Source organism: Chanos chanos, chromosome 1 (genome assembly GCF_902362185.1).
Source record: "Chanos chanos chromosome 1, fChaCha1.1, whole genome shotgun sequence".
NCBI classification, from domain to species: Eukaryota; Metazoa; Chordata; class Actinopteri; order Gonorynchiformes; family Chanidae; genus Chanos; species Chanos chanos.
Window position 1 is genome coordinate 52,726,179 of NC_044495.1, and position 17,526 is coordinate 52,743,704.

General features: G+C 40.1%; 3 protein-coding genes across 3 annotated transcripts; 2 read left to right on the top strand and 1 right to left on the bottom strand.

The window, feature by feature from the left end:
- Window positions 1-283: 283 nt before the first annotated feature.
- ciao1 (cytosolic iron-sulfur assembly component 1) lies at window positions 284-3,211 on the bottom strand. Its single transcript, XM_030778490.1, has 7 exons — window positions 2,955-3,211; window positions 2,357-2,505; window positions 2,104-2,215; window positions 1,900-1,988; window positions 1,283-1,478; window positions 1,074-1,152; window positions 284-927 (listed from the first exon to the last, which is right to left on the bottom strand). The coding sequence occupies exons 1-7, from the start codon at window positions 3,091-3,093 to the stop codon at window positions 693-695; spliced, it is 999 nt and encodes a 332-aa protein (XP_030634350.1). The 5' UTR covers window positions 3,094-3,211; the 3' UTR covers window positions 284-692.
- A 250-nt stretch (window positions 3,212-3,461) lies between these two features.
- Window positions 3,462-7,505, top strand: tmem127 (transmembrane protein 127). The gene is made up of 3 exons (XM_030783047.1): window positions 3,462-4,402; window positions 4,803-4,967; window positions 5,556-7,505. Exons 1-3 carry the CDS (start codon window positions 4,165-4,167, stop codon window positions 5,864-5,866), a joined length of 714 nt encoding a protein of 237 aa, XP_030638907.1. The 5' UTR covers window positions 3,462-4,164; the 3' UTR covers window positions 5,867-7,505.
- A 4,635-nt stretch (window positions 7,506-12,140) lies between these two features.
- gatd3l (glutamine amidotransferase class 1 domain containing 3, like) lies at window positions 12,141-15,157 on the top strand. The gene is made up of 7 exons (XM_030780281.1): window positions 12,141-12,260; window positions 12,673-12,725; window positions 12,990-13,103; window positions 13,200-13,331; window positions 14,148-14,240; window positions 14,464-14,629; window positions 15,023-15,157. The coding sequence occupies exons 1-7, from the start codon at window positions 12,141-12,143 to the stop codon at window positions 15,155-15,157; spliced, it is 813 nt and encodes a 270-aa protein (XP_030636141.1).
- Window positions 15,158-17,526: the final 2,369 nt, after the last annotated feature.

Consider the following 17,526-nt stretch of genomic DNA (forward strand, 5'->3'; position numbering starts at 1 on the left):
ATTATTTAAGTGAATGAGCTATCCTGCCTAAGCTCATAGCCTGGCGAGTAATTTGACATTAAGTGTGAACAGAATTTTAAACAGAAGTTTTAAATTAAAATTGAATATATTTCATATGATTCCCCAATTCCTTAAATTGCCCTTGACCACTAAATTCTCCTATGTGCCAGAAGACTGACACCATTTTGATAAATCTGTATTTGAATTTTTTAATATTTTTGTAAAATAATACAGCTGAACAAAGACACATTTTAAAAACATTATCAAAGTTCATCTTTCTTCTCTCAGTTACGACAAGCAAAACAACAAAATTACCAAAACTTCCGAGAATACTTTGTGGCAGCAGCGGAATAAGCGGAAATGAATTCAACTTTGACCAGTAATTTAAGAACCAAGGTACAGTCTGTAGGTGAAAGTTTGTGTGGTGACAAAGTCTTGAGAAATAAATAAATAATATGATGGCTATGACAATCATTTATGGTGTCAGAGTAGATTTTAGTAGAAATATATGACTACATCATATATTTAATCAAAATTCCAATACTTTTTTCTTTTTAATCCAGGGATGTTGTAAGTAACCAGAGATTTGCAAATGCATGTGTTCTCAACTGTTAACACCTCAATACTACTGCTACTGGAAAAGTCAGTGCTCTTTGTAAAACCGCAGCTTTGTGGGGTGGTCTTAGGTCAGTTCATTCCTCGGATTTGTATTTCCAGATGCCAATCTCCCCATTGTCACTGCAGGTGGCCAGTAGTCCCGCCTCCTTCGGGTGCCATGCCACACAGTTGATGTCCTGACTATGAGCTCTAGGCACGTGCGCAGACAGGGAAAAGATGGGCTGGTCGGGGTCAGAGGTCGCATCCTCCTTAAATATACGCACTCCGTCGTCACCGCACGCTGTTGCTAGGGCGCCAGTCAGACGACACCTGAGAACAAATCAGCTTGAGGTTGTGAGAAGTATAGAAGTATACGACTAAATCCAATGAACCTGAAAAAGAACCTAGAGAATTTATTTTGTTTGCTTTTTATTTTTTCCTGGGGAAGCTACGGTCCATTTAATAAGATGACTCACCATGCGATGTCATAAATTGTGCGGTCATGGAACCCAGATAAGGTACACACACACTTCCATGTCCCCTCTGCAGAATCACCTTCAATAAAGAGTAAACCCATTAAGCTTCTACAAAGTCTCTAGCCTGTTCCGTGTATTGTTTTAAGATAATTACTCAACATCCTAATTGTCTAAAACAGCCCTTAATAGGCATTAACGCTTCTATTTACCATCGCCAGGTTGGCATTCTTTCCAAATCTTCACCGTGCGGTCATCGCTACAGGAGGCCAGTCTCTGGCCGTTCGGGTCGAAAGCCAAGCTCCAGACTGTGGACGTGTGTCCCTCCAGTGTAGCCCTGACTTCCCAATCGTCATCCTCTTCCTTATAAATGCACACTGTGTTGTCATAACTGGCAGATGCCAGAAGCTAGAGAGAGAGAGAGAGATCAGTTTGACTCACAAATTTGGCTTCAGAGGCCATATTAATTCAATATTCATCTCGTAATTTAATTGCCATAATCTACATCCCTTTGTAGTCCAAAAACAACAACAAAACACCCAAAAGCTGGCATATCATGCATAACTATCGACAAGAAATACCTTTTAAGGAAGACTGAAACCCTGTAATTAAAAAAAAACAAAAAAACCCCAAACATATTCCCCAAGCCCAACAAGGTGAGACTGTTTATTTCCAGCAGCCTATCAGTATTAAGATGATGGGGTCTAAAAAGACTACCTTCCTCTACTTGCTATGAAAAGGGTTTTTTTTTTTTCCATGTTGCAGCACAATGTAGAAGGAAACAGAGAGAAGCAAATGAAAACAAACAGGAAACGGGTTTTTTTTTTACCTCCTGTGTGGGGTGCCACACAACATGCTTCACATCCTGTGTGTGTGAATTCACCACACTAACACACTCATACTCGTCTTCCTCATCCACTAAAAAACAGAGATTGAAACAGAATGAGTACAGCGCTGAACAAATAGTGCTTCCGATTAATGTGACTGCAATCACATGGATCACAGTGTATTGATGATAATGGCCCATACTGACCTTCCCAAACCCAGACACTCTTGTCTCTGCTACAGGTGGCCAGCAGGTTGCCTGATGGGGCCCACGCAACACATTTCACCTCATTCTCATGACCCTCCAAAACAGTCAGAGACTGACCAGGGAGAAACAAGGGAGACAAACATACTTAAAATGATTACTATCAAGACCTACACAATCTTATAACAAGGTCACCATTTTGGAACTGCAGAGGGTTAAATGCAATGAACTTGTGATGTTAAAGCGACAGGTTTACCTCAAAATCGTTATTGTTCTTCTTCCATATACATGTTGTGGCATCAAAGCTAGCAGATGCCAGGTAATTGCCACAGGGTGACCACGCCACCTTTCTGACTGTGCGTTGATGGCCATCTGACAACACGCACTTACACTCCCAAGAATCACCTGTAGTGATTAGAAAAGAGACAGATCAGATCAGAGATCTTTACACCTGCGATTAACATTAAAATACAACTTCCCAAACTGTTCTGAAACGGAAATTAAGTGACCATCACTAGTAAAACCAAGAATGTATGTCTATGTTAAAAACGCCGGCTTTTCTTTCTGGTGAGCATTTCAGTTCTTATTTATGACAACAGTCTGCGGTTTGCAGCAGAGTAAACGTTGTGCTGCAAGATTCTGTAATATTTGCAAACTGTGCCCCGTGTGGGAAGAAGGTTGTGAAACGCTGCTTTACAGAACAAACTGACAATACGTGTTAGACGACTGTTTGCGGGAATAATAGCTGGTTTGTCAAAGGCATGCATCTGACAAATCGCGGACTATATGGTACGTTCTGCCCTGTTCGGAATAGTTCGGCCGTTATGCATTTTCATCCCAAAAGAACACATTACCTTCTTTACCCCATATCCTAATGGCTCGGTCCCCACCGCAAGAAGCCAGCAATGTGCCCCTTGGGTTCCACGCTACGAACCAGCAGCGCGAATCTGGATGAGCATTAAACCTGTGGACAAGGTCCAACGTGTCCTTCATTTCAGTTTCGTAAAACACGTTTTTCGCCTACAGTCCGACAAAAACAAAAAGTATACTTCAAATTATGACTTCACGTAAAAGCTGATCACCAATGAACAAATGACAGAAGGTCGACGTTAGATTGTTTATCAGCTCTGCTTTACTTCCTGTTTTTTTTTTTTTTTACTTTACAGGTCTTTGAAAAATCTTGTAAGCAGTACTGCCACCTATAGTTTGGGATGAGTCCACTACGCTGCGTTTACCTAACGTTCGCCTACCGCCACACTAGATGGCAGGGTGCACAACTACTTACAACCGCACTGACGTAAACGAGATGAAGAGGAAGGGGAAGTTACAGCGATCTAGGAAGGTTTTCGGGCTAGCGATGGAAAGCCTTTGTTTTTGTTTTTAGATTTTAGTTAAAGGACAGGATGTCGTTCTGTTTGTAGTAATTTCGTCATTGTTTAGGGTTATTTTTTGGAACGGGGAACAAAGTACCACTGACCTTCTTGGTATCCTGTTTTAGGTTAATATTAGTTCTGATCTAGAATATTTTTTTGCTAGTCTGGTAGCGCTAGCCACATAGCCTGTGGAGCTAGCTTCAACGAACGTTTTCTGGTAAGACGAAGAGCAGATGTAGTCAGATCAGTCATTCCTGTGAAATCGTAACTAGAAGCAATAATCTTGACCGCTAAGATTTGGAGCGCTATCTTGAATATTAGGGGGATGACATCCATGATTTGTTAATCAGTCATGCCATATAGTACTGAAGGGCCTTAGAGTAGTGGTGAAAACAGATGTTCTCCCTCTATTGTACATTTTGACGTAACGAGCCGACCAGCTGTTGTTAGCAGGCGCAGTAACAAGCAGAGTTCTTTAGTGGAATAACTTAGCTGTGTTTCGCTTCGTCTGATTTTAGCCACCCACACTGTGTTTAAAAGGAATTTTTTTCTGAACATATCAGGGAATATCTAACGACGCACTGTTGGCGTAGCTTGTTTTTTTTCCCTTAGGTTGTATCGAATTGAGAGTGTTGAGGTAAAACACAACTGTTTTGTTTGAGTAAGGCAATTAGCTAGCTTTTGTGTAATCATGTACGCACCCCCTGGATCTACTCTCCCTGGAAACCGACGGAGGCGAGGTGGTACTGCGCTGCCTAAACAGCCTGAGCGGAGTCTAGTGTCCGCGCTCCCCGGAGCACTGTCGATTACGGCTTTATGTACGGCGTTAGCTGAGCCAGCCTGGCTTCGTGTACATGGGGGTACTTGCCCAAGACAGGAGCTTGGAGTGGCAGACGTCTTGGGGTACATTGATGAGAATCTCGTGAAGGGTGAGTGGTTATCATGGCGTTTGTACGATAGTATTCTGTGTTATTTTTCAGTTACTACAGTGAAAGTGAAACAGAGTTCAAGGTCTGTTGATTTATCGTGCTCCCTAGCGATACTGATGGGTATTACTTGTACATACGTAGGCTTTTCTCTTTTTTTCCCCTAGAAAGACTACCCCTTTCCTGGTTAGTTACGTAAATATGGATAAACCCGGCCTATTCCGAGCAATTGTTCTGGTGTTAAAATTTCACACACACACACATACAAAAGAGTGGCAACCTCAGGTTTTGGGAGATAAACATTTAGAAACCAAGGACAGATGTGCAATTTTATGACAGGGTAGGTAAGAAATGATCTGTCTGTTGTGTCATGGTAATTAACACTCATCCATCTCTTGTACAGACAACTGTGTGAACTCTCAGACCATCCTGTTGTTGCGGGTGATCGCTGCCTTCTGTTTCCTGGGCATTCTCTGCAGTCTGACGGCCTTCCTGTTGGATGTCTTTGGACCTAAACATCCAGCTCTCAAGATCACACGCAGATATGCCTTCGCTCACATCCTTACAGGTACAAAAAGAGCACAGCTTCTCTGAGCAGTGCCACATAATCAGCTGTCATACCTTGTTGTAGAATCATAAACCTGTAAAGGAAGGGTTGGAATTTGGAGTTTGGAATATTAAGAGGGTAAGAGCGACAGACTGTGAAATTACTTCCAGGGCCTTTCTTTCGTTTAAGTGTCCAACAAAAAAAAGTGTCCAAGTACTTATTTTATGTAAATTTCTGCACATACATGATGAAAACTGCCTCAGCACTGCATCACATAAATGAGTTTTAAACAGAGGAATCTTTACATGATACTGAGGAGAAGAGTGTATCCCCAGTTGTTACGTTATTCAGTATGACAGCATCAGCTGTATTTATACATATATATATATATATATATATATATATATATATACACACACACACACACACAAAACTATTTAGTTGTATAGTGTGTATATATATATGTATGTATATATATATATAGTATATAGTAGCTTAGTCAAGCTGCTTAATCAGTAGCTTAATCAAGCTGCACAGCTCAGCCACTAACATCTCCCTCCCATTTGTTCTCCAATGAATCCATGTTTGTTTTCCACCTCCCCTTCCCAGTGCTCCAGTGTGCCACAGTGATTGGATTCTGCTACTGGGCTTCAGAGCTCATCCTGTCCCTGCAGCAGCAGCATAAAAAATACCACGGCTCCCTCATATACGTCACCTTCGCCATCAGCTTCTACCTGGTGGCCGGCGCCGGAGGGGCCTCCATCCTGGCGACGGCCGCCAACCTGCTCCGTCACTACCCCACGGAGGAAGAGGAGCAGGCCTTGGAGCTCCTCTCCGAAATGGAGGAGAGCAGCGAAACGTATCCTGCCGACTACGACATCACCAACCAGTTCCAGCCGCCGCCCGCTTACACGCCCTGATCCTGTGGCTACCCCAACCGCCCTCATCTCCCTTTCAACCCCCAATCTATAAATACCACTGTTGGCCTCAGTGCAAATATAGACTCAATAGACTGACAGATTTCCAGTTGCCATTTGATAAATAATCAGCAACTTTACATCTCTTGCTGGTAAACCTCCCTCCTATGTCCAGTACCATATGTACAGTTAACTGAAGAATAATGTTGATTTATGGTGCATGAAAAAGCTATAAGGCATCACTTTTGGAAGTTCACGCGGTCGCTGCACAAATTGGATCATTTCTCGCAGTAGAGTGCATGTACACGGTAGTTAAAAGCCCCAGAATGTCCAACACGTAACCTTTTTCCTGGAGACAACATGTAATACGATGCGGCACGCTTTACCATGCACTAATGTGAAACTCAGCATGGTGAATGCTGAGCATTTTACCCTAATGTTATTTCATAAAGAAAGGAAATTACACTTTTTCAGATTTGCCTCTTAGGCACTTTCAACTATGAACATAGAAGTATAGATCATCATCATCAATTCAACTCCTTTGTTTCCTTGTGTAGTTCTTTCCTTTAGTTACTGAATAAGCCTTCAGATAACATTCCACGTGTAAAAGGTTCAAGTCAGGAGAGGCCTTCTCGCTCACATATTTTGCTCTTGAAATTCAGCGGCTCATCTTTAATAGATCTGATTGCTTTCAGCTAGTTTGTTTGGTTTCTCTCAGAAAGCGTCTTCGCACTACACTGCTGGTTTTCTCGCTCTGACAGTGAACAAGAAGTACTGCATGACCCTGTTAGGTGGAGTGGGTGATTTTATTTAATTGGTTTCAGATTGACAGATATGATCATGAATTTTCTTAATATTGAAACTAATGTAATGAGGTCTACACTTTAACTGTGCCTCAGACAAAATACTGTATTTTTATGTATTTATTTTGTTGCATATTTGAGGAGAAACAAAATGTAAATATGAACCATCTCTAGTCATTTTTCCCCCTGTCATCCCTTTGAATTGATTAGACTCAGACTTTTATTTCAATAGTCAGGTTTTTTTCCACTATGTGATAAACAAAAGATTTTTTTTTTTTTTACAATAATTCTGCCCAACAGAGCTTCTAAAAGAACATTTTGAGTTCCCATGTTCCCAGGCTCTGTATTGAAATGCAATTAAGAAGCTTTCTGGCAACTCAAGTGTTCAAGTTTGCCAAACTCGTTATGGCTGTACACGTTACTCTCTTAAATTTTGATCTGTTTTTTTTTTTTTTCCCTTTTAATGTTTGTGTTCGTGTGTTTTGATAGCAACCGTAAGATGAGGATGTCAAGATGCAGCAGTTGTGCAATATGCATCAGTAAATCAAACTCCAAAAATTAAGATCAATCATACTTGCTTCTTCATTAGATTTCCTTGTGCAGTCGCTGCATGGTATGACCATTTGATACCGTACTTGTGTTGATTCTGCGGACATTACGATTGTGAGACCTGATTGTAATCATGTACTGTTAAATTCTGAAATGCAGTTTGTGTTTTCTAGTTATGGGGTGGTTTGTGTTAGATTTTTTACAATGTTTTTGCCTTTGTCTTCAGTTCTGTATTAGTTCAAATTTCATTAACGTGTAAAAAGATGTGAATTAAAATTATTTGGTGGTTAGTTCAGGCTCTTTGTTTATGATGTCACTGTATATGCACAGTACAGTGTTTAAAAAAAACCCCTCATATTTTGGTGTGCGTTGACAGCTTTATCTTCAGTCCTTTGCGCTCGCTCAAGCTTGTTAGCACTAAGAAAAAGGAAACTCGACTATTGTTATGGCAACGCGGTATACAGAGGCCGGCATAGACACACAAGGAAGTACTCGCTAGCCGCCCGGCCAAGTTGTTTTCTATGCGTTTTTATATTGTGTTAATTGTAACAGTTATCAAAAATAACAGCGAATGTGTTTCAACGTTTGCAAAATTTAACAGTTGAACCACCGGAGGAGATGGACGCGTCTGTCAGTTGGGTAGCAGACAGTCTAGACTTGCTTCCAAGGTACTAGCCAGCTAAAATAATCTATGCTATAGTCGATTTAATGAGATAACCAACTGGTCTGCAACTGGTTGACTTAAAAGAGCTTTAAATTATGCAATGGCTTTTATCACAGTAAATGTATCCTTAACACATCCACGACAGTATATACCGTAGCTGTCCCAAAGAATTTTGAATAAGCAAGGACTCTTAATCATTGTAGTGGATTTTGCAGTAATTAGTATGTTTATTCAGTCACCGGACATGTATGAGAAGAAAATGCTGCGACAGTCTAGCCATAGAGAACATTTTTTTGAAAGATAAGGATAAGGTTCTTATTTTTATTCGGGTAACGCTATGTCTGCCAGCAATTTACCACCCTTGCCGAACCTACCAAACTGGTCTCGGGTGGGGATCCTCGACAGAGCTCGTTACCCACGTCTGCTATCAAGCGACTGTGTATCAAGTTCCCTGCAGTTTGACAATCAAGCGCTCATTTCCCAGAAAAGAACGGGTACCGACATGCGGATTGCATCATTGGAGAAGGACATTTTATTCCTTCAACAGCAGCATAAGGACGTGTTAGAAAAATTGCACGAGGAAATTGAAGACCTTAAACGCAAAAATAAAGGTACGTGTCTCACTCACACGTAACCGAACTTTTATGTCCCATTCTACGGAACGGCAAGGACAACAGGCTCTTTTTGGTCTTTCCCTACAGAACTGCAGTATAGATTAATTATGGACTCAGGAGAATCTCCTCAAAAAGGTATGTTGTTCTTATCTAAACATTTCTGTGAAGGACACAGAGAGAAAATATAAGATACAGGCCTACACATCCTTTTTAGTTAAAAAAGAAAAGTGTCATAATTAATAGGAGTTCCTTTGCTTCAGAGGCCCAGACTGCTTCTCCATCCAGCAGTGGCAGAAACTTTCCTCAGTCTTCTCGGTCCCACATTTTGAATGGTCCACCCTCTCAAAATGGACATACTGGGTAGGCCAACTAGTGTTACCCCGGCCACAGTTATGTCACTGGAGCTTTTCCCCTTCACTGAAACTTTTTTTTGTCTTTCCTTTCACTTGTATCAACCAGAAGGTCTAGGGAGACCTCGGGGCTTCACAGGACAGAGCCCAGCACGTCACACACACACAAAACCATTGCGTCTCTGCACCCTCTGCGCATTCACAGCGGTGCTTCTCAGTCGCTTCGTGCCCCGACGTTACAAGAGTGTGAGAAAATGATCCAGAATCTCTACACCACCAACAGCTTACAGTCCCAGGAGGTCAGGATTCCCCAGAATGTCCATGACATGTATAGACCAATATGATTGGCTCAAACTTTGACCATCTCTCACCTCTGCACTCATTTCAGCTGCTGCGACTGAAAGCAATCCTCAAAGACATAGTATTCAACAAGAAGAAAATATCGTGTGAGGTTTCCAACCTGACAAAGGCTTACCTCTCTGAACCCAGCAGGTCGGCATGGTTTTATGTGCAGGAACAGCATTTTACAGCACATTCAGACTGTCCGTCTCTTATAATCATCGCGTCCATTAATATCATCTCTCTGTCTTTTAGAGGAGATGATTTGGAGCAGTTTCCAAAACAGCCTTTAAAGCCACTGCCAAACAAGCTGTAGGTCAACCTAACCTTCTGTGACACCTCAAATTTAATAAAACTGAATAATTCACGATACTGAATGCCTCTTATCTGATCATTTTCAGGCCCTCTGTCCAGCCCAGGCTGAGTGATAAGGTCGTCCTGCCAGCAATAAAGCAGAGCCTGAGCACCACAATGACAGAGAGGCAGAAGAAGGCCCAAGACATGCATAAAAGCCGCCTCAGAAGAGAGGTCAACCACCAGCCATGCTGCCCTTTCTGAATGCTCATAAACTGTGAAAGACAACAAAGTTAAACGTGCTGGTGACGTTTTTGAATAATTGTCCACGTTGAGTTTAATTTCCGATTCGTATTATGAATAACCCGATCTGAACTTACAATGCACTGTGCCATTATGGAGTACCGTATATGCAGTTCTCAAAGAGTGCCCCTCAAGTCAAGTAGCTCACTAGTTTCAAAGTAACGTGTGGAGGGATATCTCAGAGTTTTCTTTCTATGTTTAAGTTCCTTCTTTTGGTGTGTCTTTTTATGTCTCTTCTCATGTGGTTCCAGGATCATTGGTAAATGATCATAGTTCAGCTCCAGTCTTGTTTTGAGATATTAGATATTTCTTTAGTTTTTGTGTGTGTGTGTGTGTGTGTGTGTGTGTGTGTGTGTGTGTGTGGTTTTATGCCCTTGAATTATGATATGGTCCATTTTTAAGTCGTGAATCAAAGTTTTGATTTGAAAAGAACACGATGAAATGTCCGTATTGTCTCAAGTCTCATTGATTTGTTTTAAATGACGTCCATTTCCTTCTCTGTTGGCTCTTTACTTGTCTAAGTCTCACCAGGATATATTTAAAAGACAATTATGGAAAATGAATGAGTCAGCATGGAGGAAACAGACTTTTACACCCTCAGTTTAAGATGGCTTTGTCTTTGTAAGTGCTAAATTAGATTACTGTAGTTCAGTTCATGTGGCCCATTCAGCTGTCTCTGATTGTGTCAACACATCTTGCTTTCAGGAACAAAAAAACCCTCATGCCACTCATCTCTCTGTTAAAAAAACACAACTAACCAAATTCCATTTGTATGTTCCAAGTATACTGAGGTAGTTGAAACACTGAATAATAAATGAAGCAAGTGAATGAAAAAACTTCCAGAACTTTACAGAATCTAACTGTCCATTAACAAATTTGGGCTATGTTTTTTGTCCCTGATGAGCCACTTAAGATTGTTTCCATGAGATAAGCCAAAAACGCATCCCAGACATGAGTTAAGCTCTGCCACGGCCGTCTAATGCTGTGTTACTCTGAACTGAAGAGGGCATGTCAAACAGACAGTGCTACAGTATACACAAAGTCAAGTAGTCGTGAGACATTGCCAACTCTGGAAATTAATAGGATGCAACCCCCCCCCCCCCCCCAAAAAAAAACAAAAAAAACAGCTGAAATATTTAAATACTTAAAGTAGCATTTTTTCCCATTCTAGTCGAGGTTGATTTGAGCTTATTATTATGTATTTTAGGCATGCCAAAACACCAGCGGTGCTGCATTCAAAACTGGAGAACAATTACTTATGCATTTTATGTTAATAGTAGACTTTGACATTCATTCATAGCAGGTTTGGGTATAGGACTATACATGCAATACAAAATAATCACGTAGGAGTTGCAAGTTGTGTAATGTTAGGATCATACAGGGTTCCCCTGGCTCTCGAAGCATGTAGTCTAGTATAGGATATCCTCACTAAGGAAATGTAGACCGCTCTCTTGGACCGATGCCTTTGGTGCCAGCAGACAGCAGAGTATTACTGCATTAAGAGCATTATGAAGTAATGGGCTTTAGCGGTCGGGTATCTTATTCAGACCTGTTCATCCCCAAAACGGTTTTGGTTGAATGCCAGGTAATCGACTTTGATTACTGCCCTCATATTATGCCCAGGTCAACCTTCATCTATGAGCTAACCTAGTAAAACAGGATTCCTGTGATTTAATTGTATTCCACTTGTGTGAATTTGCAGAAAGTCAGGATTAATTAGTCACATTGGTGTAGCTGAGATGAATTTCATATGAATAGTTTTAAATGAGTCTGCACACTTTTTTTTTTTTTTAACGTCAATTGAATTGAAAACAAGGATTACGGTCATTCATACATTTATGAACACATCACCATGTCTGTTTGTTTGTTTGTTTTTGAAGGCTTCAAAGCATCAGAATTGCATCAACGTATCATAAAAAATGGTTCCTGAACTGATACAGGTGTACAGCTAGAGCAAAGTGAGGGAATGAGATAGGAAGAGCACTCAGTCAAACTGTCTCTGCAGAGTTAGCCAGTTCAGACGGTCAATGCCAGTTCAGGGGTGGCTCAGGAACGGACTATAGTGATTGTGTGGAGGTACTGAAGGAGTGCTGGCCAAATGACTTAGTATAATAAGATCATTGAGGAAGGTATTATTAGAGAGGCGATGGAGAAAGGAAAAGGTTTCTTCAGACAAAGAATCTTATCTTCTCAGAAATCGAGCTTACTACTTGACGTCAGGGCCCGTGCATTGGCATATAAACCGTCAACAAGGGCTTCGGTGAGAGTGGAGGAGAGGTCTAGTTGATCAGAGTTTGGAACCGACGTCCGTTGCATTTTTGTTGGTCCTCCACTCTTTTTGGGTGCTGTCTCAATTTGATCATGCTGGCATCACGGGCACTGCTTACTAAGCAAGCTGCAGCTGTTCTTCTTCGCCAGCCTACGTGCCTGGCACACCATGGAGGTGACTGGGGCAACTGGGGCAATACCAACATTGCTGTGGTGAGTACTGGAAAAATCAAAGAGCGATCAAACAGTGTCAGTGGTCTAGGTATCTGGCCATAGACAATGGTATAAGGAGTCCAGTCCTAGCAGATAAAAAAATACAGTCATCATAACGCACTACATATCAGAAAATAGACGGGTCTAAAAGGTGTGGTGGTCAGAGCTGGAGTAGAAGGAAATGAGAAGGCTCAAAGTTGTATAATGAATAAATGCTTGTGCATTAAATGTTCTCCAGTTGTCTGTGAAGTAGCATTGGGTAGTGGAAAGTTTTCTTTTTATGAAGTGAATGGTTGAAAAGAAAAAGGGAAAAAAAGGATAACTATTTTGGGTTGACTTGGATGGATGGATGGATGGATGGTAATGATGCTTGTGTTATGAGATGGTAATATCATTGTGTGGTATCATTCAGGTATTCTCAGGCTGTGGCTGGTGGGATGGTACTGACATTCACGAGGCTGCATTGTGAGTATGATTGGCAGCTGTCTAATACTAAAATAAAGGCGTTACTCCGATATTTACTATTTATTTTTTTCTGGAACATTTCTGTAAAGACAGGTTTATGATAACGCATAAAATTATTGGTAAATATTTACACCCTTACACTTCTTAGATATCATATTCTGTGTATTCATAAAATCATCAGTGATGGAATTTACTACATTTTTATGGAAGCTACATTACGTTATAACTTATTTAAATATTAAATTCTGTTTAATCACTCAACAGCACCATGTATCACCTGAGTCGCAATGGGGCGCGATTTCAGCTGTTTGCCCCCAACCAGCAGCAAATGCATGTGATGGACCACATGAAGATGCAGCCCTCTTCTGGAGAGAACAGGTACTAAAGCCTTAGCCCACTGTCTTTTCCTACTGGCATCGTTAACTAACACAAACTGATCTGAGAGCAGTGTGGGTAATTTACACTTTATTGCAGGAACATGATGATTGAGTCTGCCCGGTTCTGCCATGGTCAGGGGATGATGCAGATGCAAGACCTTTCCAAACTGGACATCAACAGTTTTGATGCCATTATCTTCCCTGGGGGCCATGGCATTGTCAAGAACCTGTAAGAGAGATAGAGAGAGAGAGAGAGAGAGAGAGAGATCATACTGTAGTTGAATGTTAATATAAATGCAGAGTTTATTATGTTTGGGGTCAAGAGACTTTGTTTTCTTAAAAATGTATAGTTTCATAAAAAGCTGCTTGATCTAGAAAAGCGTGAGCATTTCTCCACTTGGCTCAGTTATCCCGTTTATTTTATTTCAAGATGTGAGATGATTCTGTGAATTAGGCTTTTTTAGTATCCAACTGTGTGCGTACCTCCGTATCGCCCTCTATTCCTGGGGAGCTAATCTTCTTACCTGGTGACATTAAACAAACACACACAGAGAAAAGCCCCTGATACGATTATAGACAACGATCAAGATTGATCGTATTCTCACAGAATGATAGATGACATGGGGTAACCTAGAGTTGGGCTTTTTAGGTTAAAAGACAGCCCTCTGCTGTAAGAGGTCCAGGCACTCAGTAGTCAAACTACCATTGCAGCGTTTACTCTGTTTGTTTCTAGGGATTTATGGCAACTGTTTGTACCAATTTGCAGTTAATTAATAATGTATACACCTCATTACTCTGTATGAAGGTGAACTATGGCAGTAATGAGGTAAATTGTCACCTCTTACTGAATTAACACTCTCTATGTAATACAATTATGATACTTACCCTCACCTTCCTCAAGTTTTTAAATATGTAGTACCTGTGAACAGGATGAGTGACGGGATGCACAGGAAATGGCACTGGGAGAATGCGTAGATCAGTTTGACACGTGCAGTAATACGTTTTATGACTCTGTATGCGTGCACTAAACACTGTGTGTCTGCAGATCCACTTACAACAAGGATGGCAAAGATTGCAAGCTGCACAATGACGTGGAGAGAGTCCTCAAGGAATTTCATCGTAACCGCAAGCCCATTGGGTAATTAATCATTTTCAGTTCCCCAAATGCTTTCCTTTCATGACCTTATGCATGAGCATGTGTTACTAATTTATAACAAGATTAACGATCGTCGAGTTAATCCGAGCGGTAAAACAACACGAGGGGTTTCCATTACAACTTCCGTGTTTGTAATGTTTCCATAGCTCTTAGTAAATACGGTAAAAACATGAATGTTGAATTCTCTTCACTGCTGCTGAACCAGCCTGTCCAGCATGTCCCCTCTGCTGGCCTGTCGGGTTCTGCCCAGTCTGGAGGTGACCATGGGTTACGAGCGAGATGAGGGAGACCGCTGGGGTCGCTGGCCCAACACTAACATGGTGCAGTCAGTCAAGAGCATGGGAGCACGTCACAACGTCCGCGAGCCTTACATATCCTTTCAGAGGTCAGAGGTCAGAGGGACAGGGAGGGAGGAGAAGGGGAAAGCAGAAGAGAGAGGGAGAGAAGGAGGGACGGGTAGAGAGATTTCAGAGAGAAGAAAGAGAGAGAAAATATTGGGGACAGAGAGAAAGAAAGAAAGAAAGAAAGAAAGAGAGAAAGAAAGAAAGAGAAAGAAAGAAAGAAAGAAAGAAAGAAAGAAAGAAAGAAAGAAGTTGTCAGTAGAGTATCATACAATGAATATGAGCTGAGTTGTGAATATTGGTCTGAATATTCATAAGCATTGATATTGATCAGGCTTTTCATCCTTGTTTAAAAGAGGGGCTTGATGAAGTGTGTAACGGCGTAAATGCTATTCCTTTGTCTTCCTTGACTATCCCTTTCACGAGGCCTATGTGGATGAAAAGAACAAGGTGGTCTCCACTCCGACCTTCATGTGGGAGACAGACTATCACTACCACTACATCTTTGATGGCATCGGCAACATGGTGAAGCACGTCATGCGAATGACTGCTAAATGAGCCATTCGAAGACAGGAGAGAAGGTTCTAGAAAGCTGAGCATTAGACTGACTTTACTCTTTGAAGCATTATGTTGGTTTACAGAGAGTAAATAAAATGAGCATGTCTTGTGAACAGGTCTTTTGAGTAGTATTTGGTCATAAATGCATACATATCCTGTATGAGTTATAAAAAAAGTGATATAAAGGGCAAAAAAACACATATCATCATACTAAATTGAAAATATGTACTGGAGAGACCATCAGATGTCTGCAGTTTTTTGCTGACTGACATTTAGAAATGTGTGGTAAAAAAGAAAAAAATCTCTCTCCAACATTTAGTAAACATTAAATCAGTTTATTCAGTACAAACATATAAAAATAACATTAACAACATAAAGACAAAAAGCACAGATATAAAAATCAGCATTTTTAAAAAATTTGTAAAAAAAAAAAAAAAAAACCTTTTAAAAATCATTTCTCAAAATGACGACATTTAAACGCGTTACAAAATGTACAGCTGTATTTTAAATATAAGACAGTGATCTTATGGTCTTATAAAAGTCAAAAGGAACACTGTAGCCACCTTTATACACATCCTCCACAGCTCTTATAAAAAGAGAACAACCAGACCAGGACAAAAATATATACAACAGACTCAGAACAGATTAATGTACAGCAACAAGATAAAACATCTCACCAGCAGAATGAAAGACATTCACAGTTAACCTTTCACATTGATGAGAATGCTTTTGTAAACACTGTTACATATCAAAAATCTTTGTTCATGTACATAAATACACATCAGTGCTGATTTACTGAATTCTTCGAATAACAAAAAAATAGAGAAGCACAGACAGCAGAACAAAGACTTTACAAGACCATCAATTACCATGAGCGCATAGGCATTCATTTTCCATATTACAATGTGCTGGACAGAAATATTTGCATGTATCCAGAGGGGAATGCATCATCCATCAATAGTATGTTTAAAGCTTCATAAACGTTAATGTGCATTAATATTCGGTTTACAGGTGGCTGATTCATTAGAAAGTCACTAGACATCATATAAGTGTATTATTTCTCATTTTAGTTCATTAATAAGGTGTCTCTATGATTAGAGAGGAATTCCAGCTGAAGGTCATACTTGAACGACATAAAAAGTGTTTAGAATATTCTAAAGAAAACGGATCAACAAAATTTTGAATTTTTTAAAATATACTATACATCTTCTGAAAACAAAGTCTAATTAACACCAAAATCATATCACTCGATTTGACAAATAGCATATGATCTTCAACATACTTAACTTACATTTATAATAATACATAAACATATGTGTATATATATATATATATATATTTATCATTGTCATTTCAATAGCTTATTGTGTACAGTAAGAACAGTATGTATCCAGACACCAAATCCAGAGGTTTAAATATTACTGTGGTAGTAAAATGGTCAAATCAGTGATGCCCTTTTTTTGGAAATATACAGTATATGTGGTTTATCTTGTGACTTTTGGAAGATAATGTACTACCCTTGCTGGACTCATCAAATTCATCAAGCATTCTCATTAAACAAAAGTAGTTTGTGTTGCTATTGTAATAATTCAAAACTTAATCCAAAAATTTTGGACCGTTATGCTCCCTATAAAGGCCTATTGGTAGTAATAAAAACAACAACAAAAAAATAAACAGAGCTTCTCTGAAACACACAAAACAAAACACTGAATTTTTTAGGAACACGTGTGGAAATGAATCTGGATCTATTTGAACCAGAACATCAACTTTCAGGCATATGGTTATGGCTTATAACCACTTTAAAGCTTAAAGCTGTCTGGTATTTAACGTAGAACTGGCAACAAACAAAGATACAAACAGCAAAAATCAAAACAAAACACACACAAAAAAACAAACTTGATGTAGCAAATGAGAAACCTGCTGTGACTGCTGCATAAAATTGTAGCAGACAAATTCCATTTTCTTGGCAATAATATTTGATTGTCCGAGTGTATCAAAAGACAGCCCTGTACAGTTGCGGTTTTGGCATGTTCCTAACAGTAAAAATTTCCCATCAGACAAAATATTTTCCTAAGAGGGTGATATAAATTGTTTAATTCAGCTTCATTGAACACTATCCAGAGTCAGGAAGCAGCAGTCACATATATAAAGTATTTGTCCAGCATTAATATTTGTCTCAAACAGCATAAAGGGCCACAAAATAACCCCAACCTTCTCTGTGTTCCTTTACAGGGGCAATTTTCAGTACACAGCTTCTTTTAGCTTGCTGGATGACCACTGAGTTCATTACCACTGACCACCAATGTAACCTGCGTTGTGTAGACACCAAGCACAGTCACACACTGGACTTGAACTCGTGACCTTTGGCA

Coding starts and splice junctions, on each gene's coding strand:
- ciao1 (XM_030778490.1), bottom strand. CDS start 3,093: ATGAAGGACACGTTGGACCTTGTCCACAGGTTTAATGCTCATCCAGAT. Junction 2,506..2,954: donor TAGGATATGGGGTAAAGAAG/GTAATGTGTTCT, acceptor TAATCACTACAG/GTGATTCTTGGGAGTGTAAG. Junction 1,479..1,899: donor TGTGGCACCCCACACAGGAG/GTAAAAAAAAAA, acceptor CTCTCTCTCTAG/CTTCTGGCATCTGCCAGTTA.
- tmem127 (XM_030783047.1), top strand. CDS start 4,165: ATGTACGCACCCCCTGGATCTACTCTCCCTGGAAACCGACGGAGGCGA. Junction 4,403..4,802: donor TGATGAGAATCTCGTGAAGG/GTGAGTGGTTAT, acceptor TCTCTTGTACAG/ACAACTGTGTGAACTCTCAG. Junction 4,968..5,555: donor CTTCGCTCACATCCTTACAG/GTACAAAAAGAG, acceptor TCCCCTTCCCAG/TGCTCCAGTGTGCCACAGTG.
- gatd3l (XM_030780281.1), top strand. CDS start 12,141: ATGCTGGCATCACGGGCACTGCTTACTAAGCAAGCTGCAGCTGTTCTT. Junction 13,104..13,199: donor CCCTCTTCTGGAGAGAACAG/GTACTAAAGCCT, acceptor ACTTTATTGCAG/GAACATGATGATTGAGTCTG. Junction 14,630..15,022: donor ACAACGTCCGCGAGCCTTAC/ATATCCTTTCAG, acceptor TATCCCTTTCAC/GAGGCCTATGTGGATGAAAA.